At 36.8% G+C, this 25852-nt stretch overlaps 1 protein-coding gene and 1 long non-coding RNA gene across 3 annotated transcripts in view; both read left to right on the top strand.

The window, feature by feature from the left end:
• The window catches only part of LOC103472524 (neurocan core protein-like), a 30486-nt gene extending 13325 nt beyond the window's left edge, over window positions 1-17161 (top strand). Inside the window, exons 3-14 of one of the 2 annotated variants that reach the window (XM_017307353.2) lie at window positions 681-1052; window positions 2080-2254; window positions 2994-3121; window positions 4670-4963; window positions 5668-6507; window positions 7831-10389; window positions 13815-13922; window positions 15399-15557; window positions 15693-15775; window positions 16002-16146; window positions 16256-16438; window positions 16523-17161. In XM_017307353.2, the coding sequence (XP_017162842.2) occupies window positions 681-1052; window positions 2080-2254; window positions 2994-3121; window positions 4670-4963; window positions 5668-6507; window positions 7831-10389; window positions 13815-13922; window positions 15399-15557; window positions 15693-15775; window positions 16002-16146; window positions 16256-16438; window positions 16523-16644 (5168 nt within the window). In that variant the 3' untranslated portion in view covers window positions 16645-17161. The remainder of the gene's footprint in view (window positions 1-680; window positions 1053-2079; window positions 2255-2993; window positions 3122-4669; window positions 4964-5667; window positions 6508-7830; window positions 10390-13814; window positions 13923-15398; window positions 15558-15692; window positions 15776-16001; window positions 16147-16255; window positions 16439-16522) is intronic. The other variant, XM_081613028.1, reaches the window with a different exon arrangement.
• A 208-nt stretch (window positions 17162-17369) lies between these two features.
• On the top strand, window positions 17370-21954 carry LOC103472828 (uncharacterized). The gene is made up of 4 exons (XR_534932.2): window positions 17370-17562; window positions 20051-20153; window positions 20657-20742; window positions 21019-21954. It is a non-coding gene; the product is annotated as an uncharacterized LOC103472828 (long non-coding RNA).
• Window positions 21955-25852: the final 3898 nt, after the last annotated feature.

The following is a 25852-nucleotide window of genomic DNA, read 5'->3' on the forward strand; positions in this document are numbered from 1 at the left end:
TTGGTTGCAGTGAATATTAAGAAGTATAAGAGGAAAGCAGCACTTTTAGAGCAACTTTGCATAAAAAGTGTCATTATTTACCGAATAACACTTCATGACAACTGTCATAAACATTCATAAAGACTTCTTTATGTTCATGACAGGTGTTTTGTCATGTCAGTCTTATGCACACCCCTTCAAATAAAGTGTTACTGATTATGGTTAGTAGCAAGCTGTATGTTACTGATAATAATTTGATGCTGATGTGTTTACTACAACGTTGTTCTGGTAATATTATGACTTTATTCTCATAACATTATAATTTTATTATTGTGTTACTATTACGACTTCTCATATTATTACGACTTTATTCTAGAACTATTGTCTTTATTTTCATAACTACAACTTTATTCTGATATCACTATAACTTTATCAACAAAATATTGACTTTATTCTTATACTTTTATGACTTTATTCTCATGGATTTTGTTGACTTTATTATGTTTTTTGATAGGGATAGACACATATTAACGTAGACAAACTGAATAAAACAACGGTCCTGTGGTGCTTGTAGCGTAACTAATTGGTCCCTTTTCTTGTATTATTTTCCCCTCCATATTATTTTTGGCATTAAAGTCAATAAATTTAATTTTGGAAAGTTTTCAGAGTTGTTTTGTCCTTTTTTCTCTTGCGTCCATCAGATGACGTGCGGCAGCTGAAGCTGGACATCCCCCTCTCAGGTCCAATTCTTGTCCCTCTGGGCAGCTCCATCTCCATCCCTTGCTTCGTGTCTCTGTCCTCCTCCTCTTCCTCGTCCCCATCTGTCGTCCCCCGGGTGAAGTGGACAGTGGTGTCCGGCGGGATCGAGACACAGATCTTGGTAGCGCGGAGTTCAAGGGTGAAGATCAATGAAGCGTACCGCGACCGTGTGGCGCTGCTGAACTACACGTCCTCCCCTGAAGACGTGTCTCTCTGGTTAGGCGACCTGCGCCACAGTGACTCCGGTCACTATCGCTGCGAGGTGCAGCAGGGACTGGAAGATGCCAGCAAAGTCGTACAAGTCAAAATCAAAGGTAGCATCAGCATGTTGAGGATTATTCCAGATTTTTTTTTTCTGTGCAACACTTTCCCCCAGGGTGTTATAAGCCTGGCGGGTCACCAGGCTTTACTTGTGCCCCCACCAGGCTAAGCATTGCTTATTTATTTAAGTCTTTTTAAAAATGTTTGCATTTTTTAAGACTTTATAGTTGGTGTTCAGGTGTTAATCTTCCAATCTTTCAATAACACATGATTATCAAGTATTTTTTTAACTCAAAAACATGACGGGCCGCTGGATGAATGACTGCAGAGCGTCCAAATATCAGGCTTACCAAATTTTCTGGGGGAAACCTTGTGCAAATTTTTAAAGATATTTGATCATTCTGTATCTAGAGTTGGGTAGTAAATAGTTCCATTTACTCAATTACATTTAATTGAGAAAAAAATTACTTTTAGGAGTATTTTAACTACGCTGTAGTTTTTATTTTTACTTCAGTAATTTTATTATGAAGTATCACTACACTTACTTGAGTAAAATTTCTGGATTCTCTACACACTGAATGAAAAGCAAACATGTTTTAACCAAAAATTCAGACACACAATGCAGTTTTTGTTAAACTTTCATAAATTTTTTAATGAGAGAAACTGAAAAGAAAAAAATATTTTGCCTAATTTTGTTGTTTTTTGTTATTTAAATGAATTGTTGTTATTTTCGTACTTAAAATACCAAAATTTCCACTTAACTTTACCTTTTGGTCCGTCTGATTATTTCATTTAAAAAATATAAAATGATTAATAATTTGATCACTTACTCAGTACTTGAGTAGACTTTTACCAAATACTTTTTTACTCTTACTTTAGTAATTTCTTGGATAGCTACTTTTTACTTTTACTTCAATAAAAATATGTAGTGCTACTGTTACTTGAGTACAACTTTTGTGTATTCTACCCAGTTCTGTATGTGTCAGAGCTGTAAAATATTTGATTTTATCATGTTAATAATTGCACAACCTGACTGTACAGTGTATTTCTGAATGTGTAAATATGTTGTGATGTTTTTAGGTGTGGTGTTCCACTATCGAGATGCTTTGGGTCGGTACTCCTTCTCTTTCCAGCAGGCCCAAAGGGCTTGTGAGGGCATCGGTGCTCAGGTCGCCACACCCAACCAGCTACTTGCAGCTTATTTTGATGGATATGAGCAATGCGACGCAGGTTGGCTGGCGGACCAATCTGTCAGGTAGTTTTTCACTCTTTAAAAAATGCACATCTTTGTCCTTCTATTTTGGTTTTTACTGCTTCTAAAAACAACCAAGGCATCTTTTGACAATCAGTTAATGTTTTTTGGTCTCTGGAAAATGCTTCAAAACCCTCCCGGTTGTTAAGTCACATTCAATGGGCACTGCACCGCTACCTAGCAACCTCAGCACATTTGGTCAGCTGGTTTTACAACTGTAAGCGCTGTATAATGGCTGCTGGAAAAGTGTCTTGTTGTTGACTTTCCATCCAGAAACAACTTGCTGTATTCATTTTGGTTGTGCAGGAGGCTCTGCTTCTGATTTTCAAAAATGCACGGTTGCATAATTGCGTCTTTTTGCAGCCATTTTCACGTATGAGTGTAAACATTGAGTTGGTGGGCGTGGCCAGCAGCAGATTATCTGGATTTAAAGTGACAAGACACCCTACAGCAGCTCATTCTGGAAGAAAATACAGACTAAAATCTCATTGGAGAATGACTTTGTGTAAAAAAAACCCAATGAATATGTTTTGCAGCCGTAGCCTGTTCAAGGAAGCATAATATCTTTGAACTTTTATTAGATTTCATGCTGAAATTACACAAAATCCACAAATTACTTCTGCAATCCCTTGATATATTTATGAATGTAGGTTTTGTTGTTTATTTTGTCAAACCTGCATTAATTTTTCGGTTGCTCAGAGGTCAGTTTCATTTTAGAAAGCATTCTTCTTCACTGACGCAGGTATCCAATACAAGTGCCCCGTGAAGGTTGCTATGGAGACATGGATGGGCAACCAGGAGTGAGGAACTATGGGACGATGGATCCAGATGATCTCTTTGACGTCTATTGCTACATAGAGCAAATTCACGGTACGAATTATAATATTGTAAAACTAGATGTGGTGTACGCAGAAACAGTTCAAATCAGATGTTTAGATAAACTTTCTAAAAAGTACACAAACTTTTTTTCTCACTGTCTGGCAATATTAGGTTATTTTTGCTGTCATACATTCATATCAGCATCTTGTGAGTTATTTATATTGTAAGTTGCAATCTTTTGATGTACGGTTGAATTGAATTACCTCACACTTTCAGAAGGTCTTTTAAAAATGTACACCTAAATTTAGAAGTTTAGAGACTGTGGACAATTTCACTGGTGTTCCTGGATCTTCTGGTTCATAACACCGTGAGACAGAGTCAGACCAAAAAGCAGACTGAAGAATAAAAGTCTCAAAATAAAGGATATTTTATAAGATAACTTTAGAATGACACCAGGAAAACCACAAGAGAGCATAAATTATCAAGAAACATGAGAGAAACAACAAAAAAGAGACTTGGAAGCAGGTGGATCTGACAAGGAGTAAGCAAAACCGACAGGCTTATAAATGTTTGGGGAGGTAATTAGTGGAATCAGGACCAGAGTGATTAGGAGCTAAGAGAGTTACAGGATAAGACTAATGAGCTAAGAAAAACAATGACCACAAGGAAGACAGAGGTGTAAGTCAAAATCAGAAGATTACCTTAAAATACAAGACTCAGAACACAGAACTAAGATAAAACCGAACTCAGAATTTATGGGATCATGACACTACTATTTTTTACTTCAAAAATGTGTGTTCTTTGGTATTTTTCATAGATTTAACTAAGGAAATATGAACACAATGTTTTCTTGAGACACATCCCATTTAATACTCGATTTTTGTGAAAATGTCGGCTATGTAACAACACCAGGGTTTCCCCCAGTGTATCATAAGCCTGGCGGGCCACCAGGCTTTACTTTTGCCCCCACAAGGCTAAGCATTGCTTATTTATTTAAATCTTTTTAAAATGTTTGCATAGTTGGTTTTCAGGTATTAGTCTTTCAATAACGCATGATTATCAAGAGATATTTTCAAATTTCATGTCAACTTTAAACATTTTTTAACTGAAAAACACGACGGGCCACTGGATGAATGACTGCTCTGCCACCCAACCACCAGGATCAGCAAGTTTTCTGGGGGAAACCTTGAACACAATAGTGGTTTAGGAGACTGTTTAAGTCTGAATAATTCACATTTTAAAGCTACGTTTAACTAATGTAAAAACATAATCTGAAAATTGCCATGTGGAATGGGCCGAACATTTGCAAAAAAAACAACAAAATGCATGAAAACTGAAACTATGATCAACTGAGAGGTGATGAATCTCTTGATTTCTCTAACAAGATTTTTTTAGATTTTTAGTCCCGATTTTAAATAGTTGACTTGCAGATATTGTTACTTTGTTCTTGATAGTTTTTAAAGATCAGAACCTTCTTCTTCTTTCCTCCACCAGATTTATTTTTTTTAAGCACACTATCCTTAAAAATGACATGAAATAAAATCTATAACCTCGACCTGCTCCGTACAAGTAATCAAAACCAATGTTTTGTGTTTTTAGGAAAGGTCTTCTATGACCCCGTCCCACAGCAGTTGTCATTTGATGAAGCCCAGTCATATTGCGGAGCTGCAGGAGCACAGCTGGCTACAACCGCACAGCTGTACTCAGCGTGGAGCGAAGGGTTGGACCGCTGCAGTCCAGGCTGGCTGTCTGACGGCAGCGTGCGCTACCCCATCGTAATCCCAAGAGAGCGATGTGGTGGCCCACAAGCAGGCGTCAAAACACTCTACCGCTTCAGCAACCAGACCGGTTTCCCAGAGCCGTCTGCCCTGCATGATGTCTATTGTTTCAAAGGTGAGCGTCTTTAAATACGCCCGACTATAAAGTGGTTCTTTACAGTGTGACTAACCTCCCTTGAGCTGTTACTATCACCACTGTGGAGACCGAAGATTGTTGTCAACAGGTTGTCACTTGTCACTTTTGTATGTAAATAAACATACAAAAGAGTGAAACTCACACCATCTTGGACAACTCTGCAAATCGTGTGTAATTTTTCATAACAAAACGACTCATTTTACAGTCAAATAATGCATCTAGCATAACAACAATGTTGCAAAATTATTTATATAGCACATACCGGCAATGCAACCTTAAATGAAAGATATATGCAGTAATTTCCTCCAGCAGGACATCATGAGGTGACTACTGACACAATAACTGTTTTGCTTGACTGCAAGGAAAAGTTTTGGTCAAGATTTTTAAAAAAAAAAAAGGTTGCCAAGTTGCAATACCTGAAAAGTGATGGTGTATTACAACCATTGTAGACAGAAACAAAAAAAGAAAGAGTAAATATTTTCCAAAACACTGAGATTTTGAGATTAATCTGAGACATAGATACATTTTCAAATAAGTAAATTTGCACAGAAACATAAAGATATAACCCTAAACAACCCATTTAGTAAGTTAAGATTTTTGGGGGAGTTGGTAACACTGTAATATTCTTGTTTGTTGTTGTTTTTACTCTGAAAGCAAACTTTTAAATTCTTATCTGTCCTCAGCAGGACACGGAGAAACTTTTACTGAGTCTCCAGTGGATCATCTGATCACAGAAGCTGAAAACTTACAAGAAAATGTTGTTATTCTAATGGAACGAGAACAAGAAATTCATCTAAATCAACTGGAGAAGCAAGTGGAACGAGAAGCACAAAGCGAACTGGAGTCTTTACCTCTGTTGCCTGAGTCTTTTACTACAGAAGATCCACTCGATAGAAACCAAACGGTCACCTCAGATAGAGCAGAATCTTTCCCCACTGCAGCTTATGCTTTGGACTTCGTTAAAACACTAAATGAAAGCACAGAAAAACGTTACGACTCCCAGCATCTTCCAGAGGTAGCTGTCAGCACAATCAGCACAACAAAGACCTTTGATTCAACACAAAGCACAACTATTCCTCCTGGTGATTACAATGGGACAGACTTACACCAGAACCACATATCGGAGTTTGAGAGAAGCACATACGAACCGCAGACGGAGAACCAGACAGCATCAGACACAAACTCTACTGAGTCTCTACAATCAACTGAACAGACAATCCAGTACCAAGAAATTCACGAGACCAGTTTGGACAAATCTCACACCAATTACAGCGAAACCAAGAACAATCGTACAGACGTAGATATAGAGGAAGCGTTTTGGGAGGGAACGACTTTGGCGACTGGTCCGTTGCTTCAGGTAAAGTTGGAAGATGCAACTACAGAGGATCCTATACAGATGGACACGACTCAGGCGTCCCAAGATAAAGGAACTCCAGCCACACAAGAAACTCCAGCTACTAAACTAACCATTGAGGCCTACTCAATATGGACTCCCAGTGATGGATCTGGAGATATTTCCCAAGGTAGGGAAACTACTTTCATAAAATAAGTGCGTTATATAGGCCGAACACCTGAAAATGTGTCAATGTATAATTAAATGATGATATGTTCAGAATCAGAACATATTACCTCTAAATGTTAATATTCAATATATTTCATAAACCACATTAGAGATTTGGATTAAGACAGATTTTTTAAGAGGTTGGTATTTTCTATCTAAATAAACACTACGGATATCACTGCAAAAACAAAATCTTACCAATGATTTTTGGTTTATTTTCTAAGGGAAATGTCTTTGTACATGTGAAATAAGACAAAACTAACTTCCAAGTAATTTCTCAGCAAGATGTCAATAATGCTTTAATATTGACGAAAAAGTATCAGTTTCCATGACAGATTATTTCACTTATAACAAGACATTTCTCCCATTTTACATGTTGAATAAAATGCCAGTGACTCAAGTACTTTTTCATCAATATGATCAATTATTTACTTACAACAAGCTCCTATATCTTGCTGAAGAGTTATTTGTAAGTTAGTTTTGTCTTATTTCAGGTGTAATAATTTATGTGCATTAGAAACTAGACCAAAAATACTTTTGGGGTTTTTGCAGTGTTGTTAGTGGAAATTAAAAATAGACAGGTACTTGTAATTTTCTTCTTTTTGTCATACAGATTTTTTCAGACAAGTTTCCTCCAGTATCTAAACCAAAAATTTATATTCAGAATTGAATTTTTTTCAATTGATTTGTTTATATATCTATTCACTTCTTGTTTGTTTATTTACAGGAAATGGTGTAATTATTGGTTTATATTTCACGTTTAGCCACTTTAAATAATTTTCTGAACAATATCCAACAAAGATCAAGATGCTTATTGTAAAAATATATGCACACAAATTGTATTTTACTTTGGATTTTTGTACCAGGTGTTAAGTTATGAGAAGCTTTTCTGATATCAATATTAAGTTTTTGAAGTGTCTGAATTTCTTTCTGATATTTTTACATGACTTGAGCTGAAAATCTTCAGTATTTTTAGCGGTTTGTGTTAAAAAAAATTATTTTGCAAGACTAAACTGCTTGGGAAAAATGTGCTTGAAATTTAGGTGCATTTATTTAAGACTAAATGAGAGCTAGAAAACTAGGTGCAAAGTTGCAATGATGACAATGTGTAAATCAATTTAAACTTTTACAAAAACAATTTTATTGAAGACTTTTATCCAGATTTCCACTGTTTTTGCTTTACACAACTGATATTTAGATCAGATAATATGTTATCTCAGGAAATCCTTATCAGTTGAGCATTTTGTCACACCTGTAATCCAAAATATGTTATCCTTTCTTTCAGAGAGAGAATCTGAAACAAAAGCAGCCACCTTCACATCCTCGTCTCAATCCTCTGCAGCTGGATTCACCGCTAAACCGGTGGGTTCTGCGGTGGCTAGCACCACACCTCAGAGGGAAGCTCCCGATCCAACCCTCTCTTCTGTGTTACGCCAAGTGGACAAATTGGATTTTGAAATCCACACCACGACACAGGACTTGTGGGAACTCACTATTTCTAGACAGGAAGGAAGTACAAGCTCAGACACAGAAGAGGTTGATGCAACTCAGGCTCCTGAACAGGTAGCTTCTGGAGTAAGTTTGCCTATGACTGAATCTCCAGAAGACTTCAATGTCTCTCATTCACCGTCTGAATTTGCAGCGGAACAGTATCAGACATTAGGCAGCTCTTATGAAGAGGCAAGTGGATCTGAACTTGGAACAGTTACTTCCATCTTTCAGGAAGGTATTAAAGTTGCATCGCCTTTTGAGAAAACTTTTATAGTTTCCCCAACCCCTGGCAAGGAAGAGAACAAGTCGACTTCAATTGAAGAAGAAGCTAACTTTTCCTCAACTACTGTGCCTAAAGAAGAAGCTAATGCTAGCCAAAGCACTGAAAAAATTGCCCCAACATTTGTTCTTGAAGTAGAAACCAAAGTTACACCAACTGTTGTCCTAGTAGAAGAAGCTAAAGTTAGCCCAACATTGGGTCTTGAAGACAGTAAAGTTGTCCCAACTCTAGTTGCTGAAGAAGAAGCTAAAGGAACCCCAACAACTGCTCTTGGAGAAGATGTTAGCATAACCCCAACAGCTGCTCTTGAAGAAGACACTAAAACTACATCAACCCCAGTTTTTGAAGGAACTAGAGCTAGAGAAACTAAAGTTGATCCAAATGTTGCAGAAGAAGCTAATGTTACAACAACTCTGGTTTCTGAAGAATTAGCTCGTGTTGACCCAACTGTTGTCCTAGATGAAGAGACTAAAGTTAGCCCAACTATGGTCCTTGAAAAAATTAAAGTAGCTCCAGTTCTGGTTGCTGAAGAGGACACTAATGTTGAACCAACAGTTGCAGAAGAATCTAAAGTTCACCCGACTTTGGTTCCTAAAGAAGAAGCTATTGTTGACCCAACTTTTGTCCCAATAGAAGAATATAAAGTTAGCCCGACATCAGTTGTTGAAGAAAATAAAGTTGTGCCAGCTCTGGTTGTTGAAGAAGAAGTTCATGTTGACCCAACTGTTGCAGAAGAAGCTAAAGTTCACCCGACTTTGGTACCTGAACAAGAAGCTCATGTTGACCCAACTGTTGTCCCAGTAGAAGAAGTTGAAGTTAGCCCAGCATTGGTTGTTGAAGAAAATAAAGTTGTGCCAGCTCTGGTTGTTGAAGAAGAAGTTCATGTTGACCCAACTGTTGCAGAAGAAGCTAAAGTTCACCCGACTTTGGTACCTGAACAAGAAGCTCATGTTGACCCAACTGTTGCAGAAGAAGCTAAAGTTCACCCGACTTTGGTACCTGAACAAGAAGCTCATGTTGAGCCAACCGTTGTCCCAGTAGAAGAAGTTGAAGTTAGCCCAGCATTGGTTGTTGAAGAAAATAAAGTTGTGCCAGCTCTGGTTGTTGAAGAAGAAGCCAATGTTGACCCAATAGAAGAAGCTAAAGTTATCCCAACATTGGTTGTTGGAGAAAATAAAGTAGACACAACAGCTGCTCTTGAAGAAGACTCTAAAACTGCACCAACCCCTGCCGTTGAAGAAGAATCTAAAGTTGACCCAGAAATTATAGGAGAAACTTCAAGTTCCTCAACTTTGGGTCTTGAGGAAGAGGCTGATGTTGACCCAACTCCAGTCTTTGGAGTTGTCATTGATGAAGAATCCACAGTAACCCCAAACATTACTTTTGAAGAAAAGGCTAAAGTTGACTCAACTCTGGTTCTTGAAGAAGAAGTTAGTTTTACACCAAGTGTTAAAGAACAAGTTCAAGTTGACCCCACTTTGATTTATGAGGAAAGTAAATTTACCCAAATCCCTCTCCAGGAGAAAGAAGTCAATGTCCTAAAGTTTGAAAATTCAGAGGAAATTACTAATCTCTCTGGTGCCCCTGAAGAAGAATCCAAAGTAACCCCAACCTTTGTGACTGATGAACTTAAAGTTACTCCAATCCTTGATTTCGAAGAGGAAACTGATGTTGCACCAACCCTTGAGGACTTTACAATCTTTTCTGTGAATACTCAAACATCTAAGTGGAGTCTGTTGACTACCACAACTGGACCTCAGGAGCATCTGAATAGTGTAAAGATTAGTCAGAAACCCCCCTTCATGCCAGTGTCCAAGCCCTCAATGAATACCAAGTCCATGTCTTCTGCCCCTACCATTTCTACCCCAACATATGTACCCCAGCGCACCTGGAGCCCAAGAACCACAAGACCTCACACTTTCCGTAAGACGACAGAAACCCAGAAGGTGAACCATTTCATACCGCCATTGGATCACGGTGTGGTTGATCTTGACATTAGCCTCACCCAGCCACCCACCCTGCATAACTTGCCCAAAGAGAGGGCAGCTGTAGGTGGTACAGGGGCATTTTCAGGTAATGCTAAAACCACTCTCATCAACCTAACCGTCCTCTTCTTGCTCAGCACACTGATGCACTAAAATCCCAGGTTTATTTTCTGACAAACTTCCTCCATGTTCTGTAAAACAAAAATCTCCCCAAAAAACAAAACCCTCTCCCTGTTTGTTTCACTCGCTGTCTCAACAGATCCTCACACCTTTCTGACTCCTAAACGCTTCACCCTATTAAACACTCCCACACTCCTCACTACTCTCCTGCTACTCACACTGGGACAGTTGACATTTTGTCAACATTTTTTTCTTTTTTGTTTTGCATGACATTTTCCTACTCATCCAAAGACTGACTTCTGTGAAGTACAGATAAGTTTGAATGAATGTTTTAGTGTTTCCCTTACAAGAATGGTGGCAATAGCCCCTGAAATCAGAATGTGTTTTGCATAAATGTTGAAACTAAGGCTACATTCACACTGCAGGCTTTTGATATTCCATTTAAAAAAATATATAAAATCAGATTTTATTTTGGTGTGTAGTCATATATGCAACTTGTGTGTGATCTCCGATGTGAACTGCAAACTACTTGAAAGTGTCCCGCATGCGCAGTATAGAGGGCGCATTATCGTCACACATAGTGAGCCATAAAAAAGAAGAGTTTTCGGAAGATCTCAGTGTTTTCGGAAGTAAACGTGGATGCTAACGGTAGAGCATAGCTTACGATTTTGTTGTCCGATCGGAGCCAGCATATTAACAACATAATCTTCATTATCGTCTGCCATGGTTGTTGTTTTTCTTCCCGCTTGTGTGCGTCAGGACGTAGAATAGTGACGTTTGTCGAATGTGGATGACGTTCAGATTCAGGTCACATTTGAAAAGATCGGATATGGATCTCTGTCATTCAGACTGTCATGGGGAGATCAAATACAAGTCGTATTAAGGTTAAAAAAAACGGATTTGGGTCGCTTTAGGCTGCAGTGTGCATATAGCCTAATTTATGAATGTAACAAATTAATTTGAATGTGATAGCACTGACAAATGCAACTGAAATAATGTTTTTTGACAGGAATGTACTCTGATATTGCCTCTTCAGATAACACAAGTGCACATTGTGTTAAGGTTTAGAAGCACAACCCATGTTTATTCACAATTTGTTGTGAGCAGTGGGGGTTTTTGAAGTTGGCCATGTGGGCAGTTGCCCAGGGCAGCAATAGGAAGGGGGTTGGACAAGCTCCAGATTTTCTAATGGTTTTGAGCATATCAAATGGAGAAACTCAAAAAATTTTGAAACTTTCTTGCATTTTGATTGGCTTGGGAGAGGCAGGAGGAGGGATAAGCACAGTCGCCATTCATGCAAGAACTGCCACTGCTTGTTAGTGTTCAGCACCTTGTTTTTAATTATCTTTAAGCTGTTCCCTTTTCATATTTCTCAATTATATTGCCTGTTGTTTATTCATGATTGCTTAGGATGTGTGTTGTGTTTTTAAGAAGTAATTCTAGTATATTTTCTTTCTGTCTACACTAGTAAAAACAATCATTTTATGGTTGGTAGTTTCTACATCCTGAGGCATTAGATGTTAATTTCTTTGAAGAAAAAAAAAGACAAAAAATACTTTTTGCTGTTATTGTGTTAGTAAAATAAGATCCTTCTATTCTGAACTCAATGTAATAGATTAAAGTTAAATTATTATTATTTTAGTCAGAAATTGGTGTTCAGTTATTGACAGAACAATGCAAAAAAGAAACTTTTTGTGAATATTTCATCCCACAAAGAAGTATAAACATTTTATAGTCATGACAATAATAGAAAACGCTAAACAGTCAAAGCTATTATATTTTAATTTCTTATGAATACATTTTCACATTTACTATAGTATTAAGCATTTGTCACAATATTTAATTTGGATTTTTTTAAATATTGAAATACTCTGCAAAAATTAAGAATATGTGACAAATAAGTAGAAATATCAATTTTGGCCGCATTTTATATAGCCATAATTATTTAAACTAGTTGTTTTTATTATCTTGTGGCCATATTGAGCCATTTCTAAGATACATTTCTGGTTCTAGTTCTCCATATACTTTATGTAATTGCTACAATAGGATTTTCTTCATTAGCACTTGGATTTTTGGTTATTCTGTTTTATTTGTCTGTGTTTATACTACAACTGTCCCTTTTATTCAAGTAACTGCACTGAAAACAAAGTGTTTTAAATATGTTAGCAATGCATGTATAAGGAGATGGACTTTTCACAGATTTACATATTTTAAGTCTCTGTTGTCCTCTAAAGGCTGAAGGTGTCCATTTTCATTTGCTAAAATAAAACTAATAATCACGCAATTACTGGTGCTTGGTTTAGTAATATACCAATTGCAGCCTTGATTTTCAGATTTTAGTGATGCATAAACAACCATCTCCCCTTTCTGTGAAGAAAAGTGAAAACATCTCCACTGAGATAAACTTTGCCAAGTTAGTAAAACTTTGATGTTTTAGTGAACATAAACATGAGTAAAACAATCTTAATGAGAGGACGGGGTCCTTTAGACTTTAAAGGAGTCTCTGTGGTTTCCCACGCTTTATTTATATTCCTTTGCTCAGCTTTGACAACAGTTACGCCTGGAGAGCATATGATTCCCATTTGTGTCGTGAAAAGTAGTTATTACCTTTTACATACACTGCAGAGATGTTTCTGGAAGGAGCTTTATGTGAAAGTGAACATAATGACAAGACAAAGCTTATGTTGTTAAATATTTGATTTCTGGTTATACAGATATGTCATATTTTGCTTTCTTTTCATATATTTTAAAATAAATCCAGCCTTTGAGCTCTCTTTCTTCTTTTCAAGGGTTTAAACAAGCAAGCTATCATCTCAATGTGACAAAGCAAATATTTTTCTGCTTTGTGCACTGAAGCTTTCAGTAACATTTTTGCTTGAGTGAACACTTTGTATGACATAATGTTATCATTTATGACTGACACATTTAGCTCAGATTAGAAATATATTTTTCATGACCTTAGCAAGAAAACTGTGGATACTTTTAATAAAAATACTGAACATGATTGGCAAAAAATACACAGCTTCTGTATTTATCTACAAACCTTTTGAAAAGAGAGTCTTCATGAGAAGCAAAAATTGCTTATTGCGCCTTGTGCAAACAAAATTCTATATTTTAAAGGGTTAATATTTAGGAGACAAACAAAAAGGAACAAAGACAACAAAGGAAGGATCTAAGAAGACGAAAAGATCACCCTGTCCTCTCTTGGCTTACATTTTGTCTTTAATTCTGTGTCCTACATTTTAAATTAATACTAAATGTATAAAACAACAGATTCCTACATTTAAACTAGTGTGTGCTTAAGTAATATTACTGACAATTTTCCCACGTGGGGTCAGATCTGTGGTTTTTATTTCAACATTGATCTGCAGTAACCCCTCTCTTGTGTTTCAGATGCCTGTTTGGACGACCCCTGTCTCAATGGAGGGACCTGCACTGAGCGGGACGGACACATTAAATGTCTCTGTTTGCCGACATATGGAGGAAGGTTCTGTCAGAGCGGTGAGATTCCTGCCTGTTGTTGCTTTCCAGAGTTTTGAAGAACATACACATTTTAATCGGATCCTTTCTGCGTTGTGTTGATTTTATTATATGTTTTGGCTGTGACATGGTTTTTTTTTTAATTGGTGGTTTCTTGGTCTATTCTGACAAAAACAACATTAAAGTCACACGGTTATAACAATGACAGAGTTTTCTAAGCTGTTTCACAGTCAGGTAAAGGAACAATCCGAATAACAAAAGAAATTTTGTGTAATTATAACAGAATAGAAATGCAACCCGATTACACACAGAGGTATCAAATGTTTATCTCACTTGTTTAAAAAACTAAAATTAGATCGTGATCAGTCAATCTAGGACTTTTTCCACCCAAAACTAATATTTTACAGGAAAAATGCAAAGAAAATTAAAGACTCAATCAAAAGTATCCCAAAAAAGGCAGTGGATGGAAACAGGTGGTTTGTTTCTTAAATGCACTTCCGACTTGATTTAAAAAATAAATAAAATGCTATAATAATAACTAAACATGTCTTACAACTTAGATGCAAACCAAAGTTAACTTGATCTGATCTTACAAGTTCAGAAAATGGCCCAAAAAATATATTTTGAAAATCTAAAAACATCTCTGCCACGCCCTCTGGTGTGTTCTTAGTTTTTTAAATTATTATTATTAATTGGAGGGTCTAAAAGTTATCAAAAGAATTGCATCATTTCCAAATACAAACGTTAATTACAGATTTAGGTTAAATACTAGCTTCATTATATTCTGCCTAAAAAACTCTAAATTACCACAACAGCCCCTTTAACTGATGCATTACAGATGCAGCTTTTGATTAAAATCAGTATTAAATCTCCTTCAACATACATAGCTGTCATAATTTACACGATTAACTGTAAATAAAGGTACGCTATCCTAGATGAGTCTTTAAGTTGCTCTTTTGGATCCTTTAGCTGCAGATTTAGGTTAGCTTGCCCTCAGGTTGCAGAAGTTTCTCATTGGAGAGAGTTTCTCTCAGGAGAGAGTGCAAGGAAATCCACATTGTAACATATAAAATGCCAAGAATGAAGATTTTGATTTGTTTGAGAAAATATGGAAACACAGTGACATTGCAAGTAGTGGTTGTTGTCCATGACTGATAAAGCAAAAACAGGTCAGTGAGGTTATTAAACGGCTGATGGAAAAGAACAGAAATATTCTTTATTGTGGGGACAATTCAGCTCTGCTAGCAGCAAAATGCAATACAAAAACAGAAGATAAAAATAAGCTAATGTACAGTAACGACTTTTCCACATCTTTATAATAATTTTATTGTAATTTTATGCAAAGCAGTGAGTGGAATAAAAGTAAATGGGCCACAGTTTCTCTTGAGCCATTAATTACCACAAAATGAACAAAACTAAGCATTCATTTAGTGCAGAACCTGCTGAGTCATCTAAGCTTGCTTTGTTGTGCTTTCCTGACTCCCTGCTGTGCTTCAGACTTGGAGCGATGTGAGCCGGGCTGGGATAAATTTCACGGTTTCTGCTATCGACACTTCAGCCAGCGCCAGAGCTGGGAGGTGGCAGAGAGGCACTGCCGCACGCAAGGAGCTCATCTGGTGTCCGTCATGACCCCAGAGGAGCAGGACTACATCAACAGTAGGGCCACTATGTCCAGTATACCTTTTCTTTCCTGTCAGAGTTTAACTTAGGCTTTCTAAAGGTTTCTGGGTGTGCATGTGTATATATGGGTGTGTTTTATTTTATGATTGAACTGGGATATGACTCTGCTAGGTAACTATAAGGAGTACCAGTGGACTGGTCTGAACGATAAGACAGTTGAGGACGATTTTCGTTGGTCTGACGGAAACCCACTGGTGAGAAAAGTTAGACAACTCGGCTTTTACAAAAAAAAAAAACAAACAAACAACAAACATCACACAAAATTACGACAAAGTCAATCAATTGTATTTTTTGGTACATTTTCAAAAGTTTTGTAACTCCACTAAATAATTTTTAAAACTATTATTAATTCAAGTTTTAAAATGTATGAGAGAAATACCCCTTTTTTCAAATTCAAACTTATTCTCCAAATCAATGCAGCTGTATGAGAACTGGTACCGAGGGCAGCCTGACAGCTACTTCCTGTCTGGAGAAGACTGCGTGGTGATGGTGTGGCACGATAACGGCCGCTGGAGTGACGTACCCTGCAACTACCACCTGGCATACACCTGCAAGAAAGGCACCTGTAAGTTCAGCCAATCAGACTGAGCAGACGTCATTTGAACCTGAGATTGTAGCTCCCTCTACTGGTTGACAGAAGCCATTACATCACCATTTGTTCCCTCTTTTAACAGCCTCATGTGGGCCGCCACCAAAAGTCCGGAATGCGTCCATATTTGGAAAAACGCGAGTGAGATATGAGACCAATGCAGTTGTGCGGTATCGCTGCTCAGAGGGCTTCCAGCAGAGACTGAACCCTGTGGTCAGGTGTCTGTCCGGAGGCCGATGGGAGAGACCTCAAATCCTCTGCATCCCTGGTGAGATTGGAGCTTATTCCATAACTATACCCAATTATTCATTTTAATCATGTCTAATTATTTGTTTGTTCATATTTAATCCAGAAGGTGGAGAAATTATGCAGCACCTCGGCATGTTGTCGCAAACCGACAGCAACTTTTCAGCAGCTGAAACTGAATTTGAAGCCACTAAAGAGACACCACAGTACTGGGACATCAAGTTTTAACACCTTAAAAATACAGTTTGGTTATGGTACCATGACAAGATGTAAATTATCTTGAATAATAAACCACAAAAACATGATGGAAAATTATTCAAAATTTGCTTCAGATAAGAATGTGCATCCATGATTATGGATATTGTAAACTCACCATGTGGCATTTAATTACCTCCAAATTAGGCCATGATCTTTAAATATTTCCTAATAATTGTTCTTGTTGTGGTTTTTGGTATGATTAGGGTCTTTTCACACAATGGTGCTAAGCTTTTAAGACACTTTTGCAGAGTTAGATTTTTATTGTGTCACATTCCTACTTTATCAACGATCCTGACACCTCTAAGTGAGTCATCAGATACCAAGAAATGTTGTATATGTTGGTTTTCACAGCTGAAATTACCTTCCACATTTTTTTTTCCAACAGGAAACTTTAAGATCAAACAGACACAGTTTTGTTCGGTGGCTTTATGTTGTAATAAAGTTTTGTAGAACAGAGCCAAGAATAAATCAGTCTATTTTACTCTCACTGTGTGTTGGCTTTATTTCATGTCAAACCCCCATTGCTGCTCTGTCTGTGTAGCAAATTAGCTCCAACTGAAGATAACAATAGAGCAACTTTGACAAACAAAAGACTTTAAAAAATTACCTACAGTTCAAATTTAGAAGAAAGGTACTTGATGCATAAATCACTCTAAAACCAAAGTGTTTAATGAACTGCTAACTGGTACCAATGTCTGATGTCTAGGATTTACTTAAAACGATCTTTGTAAGTGGTACTACAAATAATGAATATTTAGGCATCGCCATATTGGAATCCGAACCTCACCGAGCTCTGGCGTGAAGTCATTCCTAGAGTTTCAACTGAGGTGAGGAGCGGCCATATTGGATCTCGAAGAAAGCGCTACAGGAACTCCCAAATGGGAAAAGGTGGTTAATTTTTTGTTAATTTGTCTTGTTAGAGAACATAAACAGTTAATACTGTTTTGTTGCTTTTAACTGGATTAAAACGAGGCAATAATTTCGCTCTCTTTAAGATAGCTTGAATTTGATAAAATTAGCAACTCGACAGTCTAGCTTTTCGGCGGCCATATATGTTTCCAGCAACCGACTTAATTTCGCATCAATGACTATTTAAAATAAGCTGGATAGAAAAGAATGACAGAAAGAAATTGATAAAGGTAAGTTTTAGTTGTGTGTGTAAATCAGAAGTGACTTTAAAGACTTGCAAAAACATAAAAATGCACATATCTAGGTAAACAGGAGCAGGTTTCATGCTTCTTTTGCATAAAATGACCATTTAAAATGAGTAAAGAAACTGTTTTGTTTACTGAAAATGATGTACTTATATTTTGTGCTATTTAGCTATATGTGCTCCGATAAATTCCGAGTTTTAGATATTAAAAAGGCTCTTTTAAGAGCTGCATGGACGGTTTTTGCCACCAGATGGCAGCGTTGGGCCATGTTTGATGAAGTGTTATTTTACAGAAAGAGCAATGACGCTGTGGCATGGGATTTCGATTAATCTTAATTTAGTGCAAAGATTTTAGTATTTACATGTGAAAAACTGGTAGAGAAATTGTTCAAAAAGGCATGCCTCCATTTCAAAATGATTCTCCTCTTTGTATTGGTCTATCTTATAAAAATCCCATTAAAATGCACCGGGGTTTGTTGTTGTGTGATTCGGCTCAGACCACCTTAAATAAATAAAAGAGAGGTCCATTTTATCAGACTTGTTTAAGAAATAGAAGAACACCAGGACTCCATTTGTGAAGCCTTTAACAGGTTCATTTAACTAATGAAAAGGTTTGGTATCCGTCCTTTTGGCCATAGAGTTGATAACTTACGTCCAGATGTTGGGATTGGTGGAGTGTACTCAGACCTGTGACCCTGGGGTCAGAAGGTCACAGAGGAGTGAACAGTGGCTAGTCTTTAAGGGCTTTGCTTTCTTTCTACAGACGCGTGGCTCACTAATTGGGAGTCCACCTCCTCACACCCCAAGTGTGAAGCGGCCAATGCCAGAAAATGACTGGTAGTGTGAGCTGGAGATACTCGGACTCAGAAATAAGAGATGTGTTTTTCATTGGAGCTGTTTATTTTAATCTTTAAGATAGGATAGAGTAATTCTGATTAATTGAATGATTTCAGTAATAAATACCATAATCCTTTCTTTAAAATGTTTAATAAACTATTTCTAGTAAAGTGAATATAACTTCATTTCTTTGGGAATATAAGTATGAATATAAATCCCCACTTCCATTGTTCCTCTAATGGGAGTAAATCAAATGAGAACCTGTTGTTCTATTTAAGGGCAACGTTTCCTGTTTATAGATTGAGGATTGAAGTTCTTTGTTGGGAACAGAGGATATTCTCTGAATTTACCAATACTAGTTGTAAAATCTAACTACCTAGTTCCTACCCGCCTGCAAAAGGAAAACACAAAAGACCCTAGAAGAGGTTGGAAAGGCGTGCCATGCTGGCTGGGAACCTCAGCAACCAGCGTTACCCACAACCCTTCACCCCCACGTTGCTGCCCGCTGGAACACAAACAACCTTTGTTGCTTCTCTCATTTGTGAATTCCAGTTTTGGGAGGGAAAATCTGTTTTGTTGTGCGTGTGTGTTTGTAGTAAGTATTTGGAGCCTTCCTCTTCCTCTAGTTTTGACACAACAATAAGCTGAGGTTTATACTCGATGAAAAGCAGGTTGTTCATTGGGGGAAATGTAGACTTTTGCCCGTATAAGGTTCCTTTAAGGGTTACATATTTCATAATTATTCTTTTTTGACACCTTGAGCTTCAATTTGTATAGAAAATTGCTCTGACATTTGTGAAAATATTATATATTAACCATGTCTATTTAAATTATTCAGCGATTATGTACATGTTTTAAATTCACTGATTGTGGTTAGTACTTTTAGACTCTGTTGCCACTTTATAAAATCAGCCAAGCTGCAGGTCAACTACTTAAAAATCTGATTCCTTTCCTGTTCATTAAATGCATCATAATGGAAAACTTCTTCTGTAGTATATTGAATTGTTTCACATTTTTTAGAAGAAAAATCAGATAAAAGTAAAGTGTATATGCTGGTTTCTCTGTTGATGACTGTTTCTAATAGCGGGACAGATTATTAAAAACATAGATAGAAACATTTATTGTCCTGTAAAGTGGAAATTCATTTTATGTTGGCGACTTTCTTTATTGAAGAAAAAACATTTTTAAACTTGAGCTCGTTCAGAAAAAGTCTGGTAATTCTCTTTATTTAATTAGCTTATTTTTTTTATTTTGATTTTTAACTGCTGCTACAAGAGTGTTGATCTAATAATTTTAAAACAAATCAAATGTAAGTTTTGGCATGAAAGCATTTGAAACATTTAGTTTTTTGCTGCTTTAATCCGTGGTCTGTTGTCTCCCCTGTAGATGCAGAGCCGCACATGTCCAGCAGGGGGCAGTCTGGACTGGAGGTCCAGATCCGATTCAGATCTTTTCGGATTTCAGGCATTTCTGTTCTCCAAACTCCCAAGTTTGTACTCCAAACATTTATTTTACATGCATTTTATATATTTCCTATTAATGTATTTTGATATTCAACCACAACTTAATGTTGATATTGAGTAAAATTGTTCTATGAGTAATGCTTTATTGTGACATCAAGATTTTGTTTATCAGGTAGATTTAAACTGAAAGGTGAAGCTTGGATTGTCAAATTGAAAATTCTGTGTAAAAATGTACATTTTAGAGCCATTTCTCCGTCATCTAGCTGCAGCATCATCATTTATCTCATTCATGTTTGTATTTTCTGCCTATTTTGAGCAACAAGGACAGAAAGTCATTTGTTTCTACCAGTTAAGCAGACATGTCTGTCAAACTCATTTAAATAAACTCTGTTCTGACCATGTTAGATTCACCACCGAGTGTGTGTGTTTTCTTAATGTGCTGCTGCGATGCATTAACATGTGAAAGCATGGAGTTCCTGTGAACTTATTTGACCTCTGACCTCTCCTCTGTGTCTCGGATAACAAATAGCTGCAGCTGAGGCGGAGGCTTACTGGTCGGTTTTCACCCACAGACTCCAGACTGGGACATGTCTGCTCAGAAGCATCTCTGAGTGGGTAAGAATAAGTAATTATTTTAAGTGATTCTGACTTGTTTTGATCGTTAATGACTTCTTCAGACACACTCGGTGTTGTTTAAGCACCAGCTCTGAAAATAAAGAAACCCCTCTGTCAGTTCTCAGGTTTTAACATATATGGTGATTTGTAAAAGTATTCTTACATCTTGTTGTGTTACAAACATAACTATTGCTACATTTGACTGGGATTCTGTGTAACAGACCCACAAACAGAAGGTCATAATTGTGAAATGTGATGTTTTCTGACTTTTCTGAGCTTTATGGACGAAGAAAGACGTCCAGAGGAAGTCCTCTCTGCAGTGGGCACAGCAAAGATTTAGAAGAAGATGTAATGAAGGGTGTTTTCACCTTAAGGTCCAGTTGCAGATAATGTGGTTCACTTTCACACTCCACTGAATCAAAACCCTTTGGAAAAACAGTTCCCCTCCTCGCCTGTGGTGGCGCTGCACCAAGAACTACTGAATGAAACAACAGAAAAACGTCTGATGAAAACACTGAACACAACTTCCTTCATGAAATATAAACAAAAATGGATCGATGTCAAGTCTTAGCGGTTGTAGGATTTCTGTTTTTTTTTCTTCTAAAAGCAAGAATCTATTTTTACAGCTAGTGCTCAGCTAACACGTTTGTTTTGCTTGTATTTACCCAGAATGCTTCCTTTCTTTAAAATGTTCTTTAAAAGTCCACTTTCTGGTTTTCGAGCGGTCTCTGGTCACATTTGCATTCAAATCTAACCAGAGTTTGCTTCAACCGAGCTGAGACCCGGGTTTTTAGGTGGACCCAAGTTTCCTTTGTTGGTTCATTTTCTTTGATGGAATTTATGAGTATTTAAATATTACCTAAGTATTCATTTGTCTTGCAGTTCTGCTAATCAGTCATTATGTTTTAGCAAAACAACCCTGAAATAAGAGCTAAATAATCTTACTACCAACTTCACATCATCTGTAGATTTGTTTTTCACTTTGTGACATATTATATGATTACTAGTTATTCTAGTGATTAGTTTGACTATTCATCGGATAAAAATTGGCACATTTCGCTGATTTTTAAGCCTTTTTTATACAATATTAGAAACGCATTTTAAAATACAAATACACAAATATTCCAATTAACTTTTTTAAAAAAGAAAATAAAAATTTAATTGCCTAAAATGCAATAACATTCATATAGTGAAGGCTTGATGATTTGTAGTAATAGATGGATCTGCAGCTAAAAATATTTTCACCATCAACATGTGAAAACCTCAGCCATTTCTGGTTGCATCAATACAGTGTAGTGCTGATGTGTTGATTATGTTTGGATTAACTAATTAGTAACTGCACAGAAAATGTGTTTAATAGGAGATTTGTCTTACAAAACAAAGAGCTAAAATTATGCCACATTAAGATAGATTTTATTGCAAATCCCATTTAGAAAAGCAATCAATAAAATAAGAGAATAAAAAAGTACATAAAAATCCCCTAACCGTTCAGGAGGTAGTCATACAAAAGTACAGATGAGTGTCTTACTATATTTAAAGTTAGTCAACAATAGAGAAATTCTACTATTAGACTTATTTAAATGGCAAATAAATTTATACATAATCTTTCTTAAAGCAGCCATTAAAGAGCTGACATGAACAGATACTAACAGTTCACCAGCACCGGTCCATCTTGGCTTTTTTAACAAAACTGCATCGTTATAAGCCACCTTCAACCTCTGAAGACTGGCTTCATTAAAAATGCATGACAAATGTTTTTTTTTTTTTTTAAATCTTAAATGCAAAATCATAGATTTAGTTGTTTTTTTTTTTGTACAGTTTTGGCTTAATTACTGTTCTAACTATGTTGCTCTTTTGAGTCTGTATACTACGGTTACTGATTAACTGATTACTAAATTAGTTGACGGGTTTTTCAATAATCTGATTAATATTCTCAATCCTAATCTTGCACCAGGTGCCATCATCTTCACCCACTGAAAAACTTTTATCCCGTCCAGATGTTCAAGGTAGTGAGTGTCAATAATTATTATTCTTTTTTTTTTTATTATTATTTGTTTAAAAAAGAAAACTGTCCCAGACAGGCAGACATTCCTGCACACAGCCAGAACGCAGACATGTTCACAGGTTCTCGCAGCCCAGACACACACACACGCTCACACACACGCACACACGCTCACACACCCTCAGTGTGACGCAGACGATCAGAAGGGCCTCATCGCGCCTGCCTTTCTCTGCCTGTCTGATCCGTCTGACCCGGCCCTTTTATACATCTAATTAAGCAGTCAGACCCTCCACCATGCCATGACAAACTCATGGCTGATTTCTCACCATGTTTTATGCCTGTGTCTTAGTCTGGATGGATCTGTTATTTATCGTAATCTGACGCATTGTTTTCCCATCGAGCGGTGTGTGTGTGTGTGTGTGTGTGTGTGTGTGTGTGTGTGTGTGTGTGTGTGTGTGTGTGTGTGTGTGTGTGTGTGTGTGACAGAGAGAGAGAGGGAATAATTCATAAAATGTTCAATAGGAGCCACCAGACGCTTTCAGTGGAGGGTGAATGACTTTAGTCTGAATTTCAGACGGTGCTGAATATTGAGGCAGCAGCTTCCCATGCAGCGTCTGCAGCACAACAAACATGGAGTCTGTTGTCTCAGCGTTAGCCTGGTTAGCACGCGGCTAAACGCAGACCTCCACGGTCCACTGGGGACGGCGACACGCTACGACCTCCTGTCTGGCTGTCCGAGGGCGTCGCTCCCAGCAGAGACCTGACCTCTGACCTCCCATCAAAAAAAAGGCAGAGAGGTTAAACTCAGCAAACCAGCAGGTCAACAGGCTCTTTATCCAGACATGACCTCTTCGTCCCTGTGGAGAAGTTAGGAAACTCCAGGAAAGAAAACGGGTTTTTTTTTCTCTGGTTTTTCAGTTGCTGACATGATTTTAAAAAATAGACTGAAAAATGTACAATTATTTTAGATTTTCTGAGTCAAGTTTTTTTTTAAATTTCCGGCAGAAATTTTTCTCTCTTTGGTTCTTTCTTGATATTTTCTCAGTTTTTTACTTGGTTTATTTCTTTCTATTGTTTCTTCAATCTTTCTTGCTCTTGCTTTGTTTCTCTTTGTTCTTTCCTTGTTTCTTTCTCCTTTTTTGCTTTATTTCATTATTTCACTTTCTCAGTTTGTTTTTTTCCTTTTCTCTGTTTTTCTTTTTCTAGTTCCTTGATTGGCTTTCTTCTACACGTTCTTCCTTTTTTCTTTCTTTCTTGCTATTTTCTGCCTTTCATGCTGTGTTTATTTCTTTATCTCCTTTTTTTCCATCTTTCTTGCTATTGCTTTGTTTCTCTTTCTCATTTTTTCTTTTTTCCTTGTTTCTCTTTTCTTGCTTTATTTAATGATTTCTCTTTTCCTTTTCTGTTTCTCTTCCATTTCTTTGATTCATTCTTTTACCACTTTATTATTTTACTTTCTCCTTCTCTTTCTTTTTGTCTCATCTTGTTTCTTTCTTTTCTTCTGTCTTTCTGAGTTTTTCTTCTTTTTTTCTCTTTCTCTAAATATTTATAAAAGTATTTCTCATCTTTCAGGTTCTGTTTTTGGATTTTAGTCACATTTAGCTGCTTATTATTATGGCTCTTGTAATATCATAAATTAACTGCGATCAAACAAACTTTTGAGCATCACTCTTATTAGCCACACAAAGTAAAGATTTGCATTGGAAAAAATAAAACACTAAAATAGAACCTGCTGAGCAACATGAAGTAGGCTAAAGCATCTAAAACTAGCAACACTGAAGGAATTAAAGATGAGAAATAGTCACTCACACTTTAAATCACAGGATCATTATGAAGGTGAATTTTAGTGGAAACTTTTTAAAATACCTGAAAATTGATAACAGGCTCGTGCCTTTTGTCAGTCTGTTTTTTCCACATAGTTTTTATATGAACACCAGCTTTTTTTTTTAGCTTTTTTTCATCCTTTCTGCCACAATGCTTCCCCCATACTAGCAGAAATTAGTCGTGTTAAATCAGGAGGGTGTGTCGGCACATAAAGCTAACAGCAGGATTTCACAGGTGTCTTTATGGGAAATCCCAGTGGCCTGGCAGGAAGCACAGCCACAATCAAAGGGTTCAAAGGTCAAACAACTTGTGGATTTAAAAGACTATCAGTGAGGGTCACAGAGAGAACCCTCCTCCATTCACCACAGTCTTTGGAGAGAGGTCATGAGCAGGGAGATGTGACCTTTGTCCAGCTGCCCTGGGGTCACATTTCTTTATGTTGCACTTAATTTTTGACCTCGGACATGTTGAGGCTCTTCATTAACTGCACATTACATTTGGATGGGATGTTCATTGAAGTAAAGTGCTTAGATCTGTGGACAGTTTTACTATAAATACTGACGATTTCAGACATTTAAAATAAAAAGAAATCAAGCTATATCTCCTTTATACATTATTTCTTAAATCAACTTGTTGTTGAAAAAATGTTTTTATTAATAGCCAGAAGAGGCATAAAACAATTATTCAGATGTTCAACTGAACAGTTTTGTTTGCTAGAATTGAATTACAATATCAATTCTAAAGTTTATATTTCTAAGTAAATAAGACCAAAATCTTTTCCTTTTTATGAACTCAAAAGTGTATAAAAATTTATTATTTTTTTCTAATGAAGTGTTTTGAATGGACTTATTGTACAGCATTTTATCAACTCATACAAATTGTTCCACAGTTTTACTCCTTGCACTAAATGCACTAAAATGGTACGCACGTTTTTTCTCTGGGAATCGTACTTTCTTATTTCTATTGGCAATAATATCTTTCTAGCTTTAACAAACTGGACCAATACCCAGATATCAGTCACTACATAGAAAATTGATCAACAGTAAAATAGTTATGAGACGTTTTGTTTTTGTGCCATAAAGAGAGTCAGCAGAAAAAAAACAAAGACCTCTGAAATTAAAATAAAACGGCTCAAATTGTTTCAAGCTGGCAGCAACATAAATGTTTTAATGAATTTTAGCTCAGATAAGAACTTTTTTGAATAAACATTTGATACAAATTCATCTGAATCGTTTCTAAGGAAAATGAACAACAATGTTTTTATCACGCAGAAATATAAAAATT

Source organism: Poecilia reticulata, chromosome 11 (genome assembly GCF_904066995.2).
Source record: "Poecilia reticulata chromosome 11, P_reticulata-male-v2, whole genome shotgun sequence".
In the NCBI taxonomy this organism is placed as follows: Eukaryota; Metazoa; Chordata; class Actinopteri; order Cyprinodontiformes; family Poeciliidae; genus Poecilia; species Poecilia reticulata.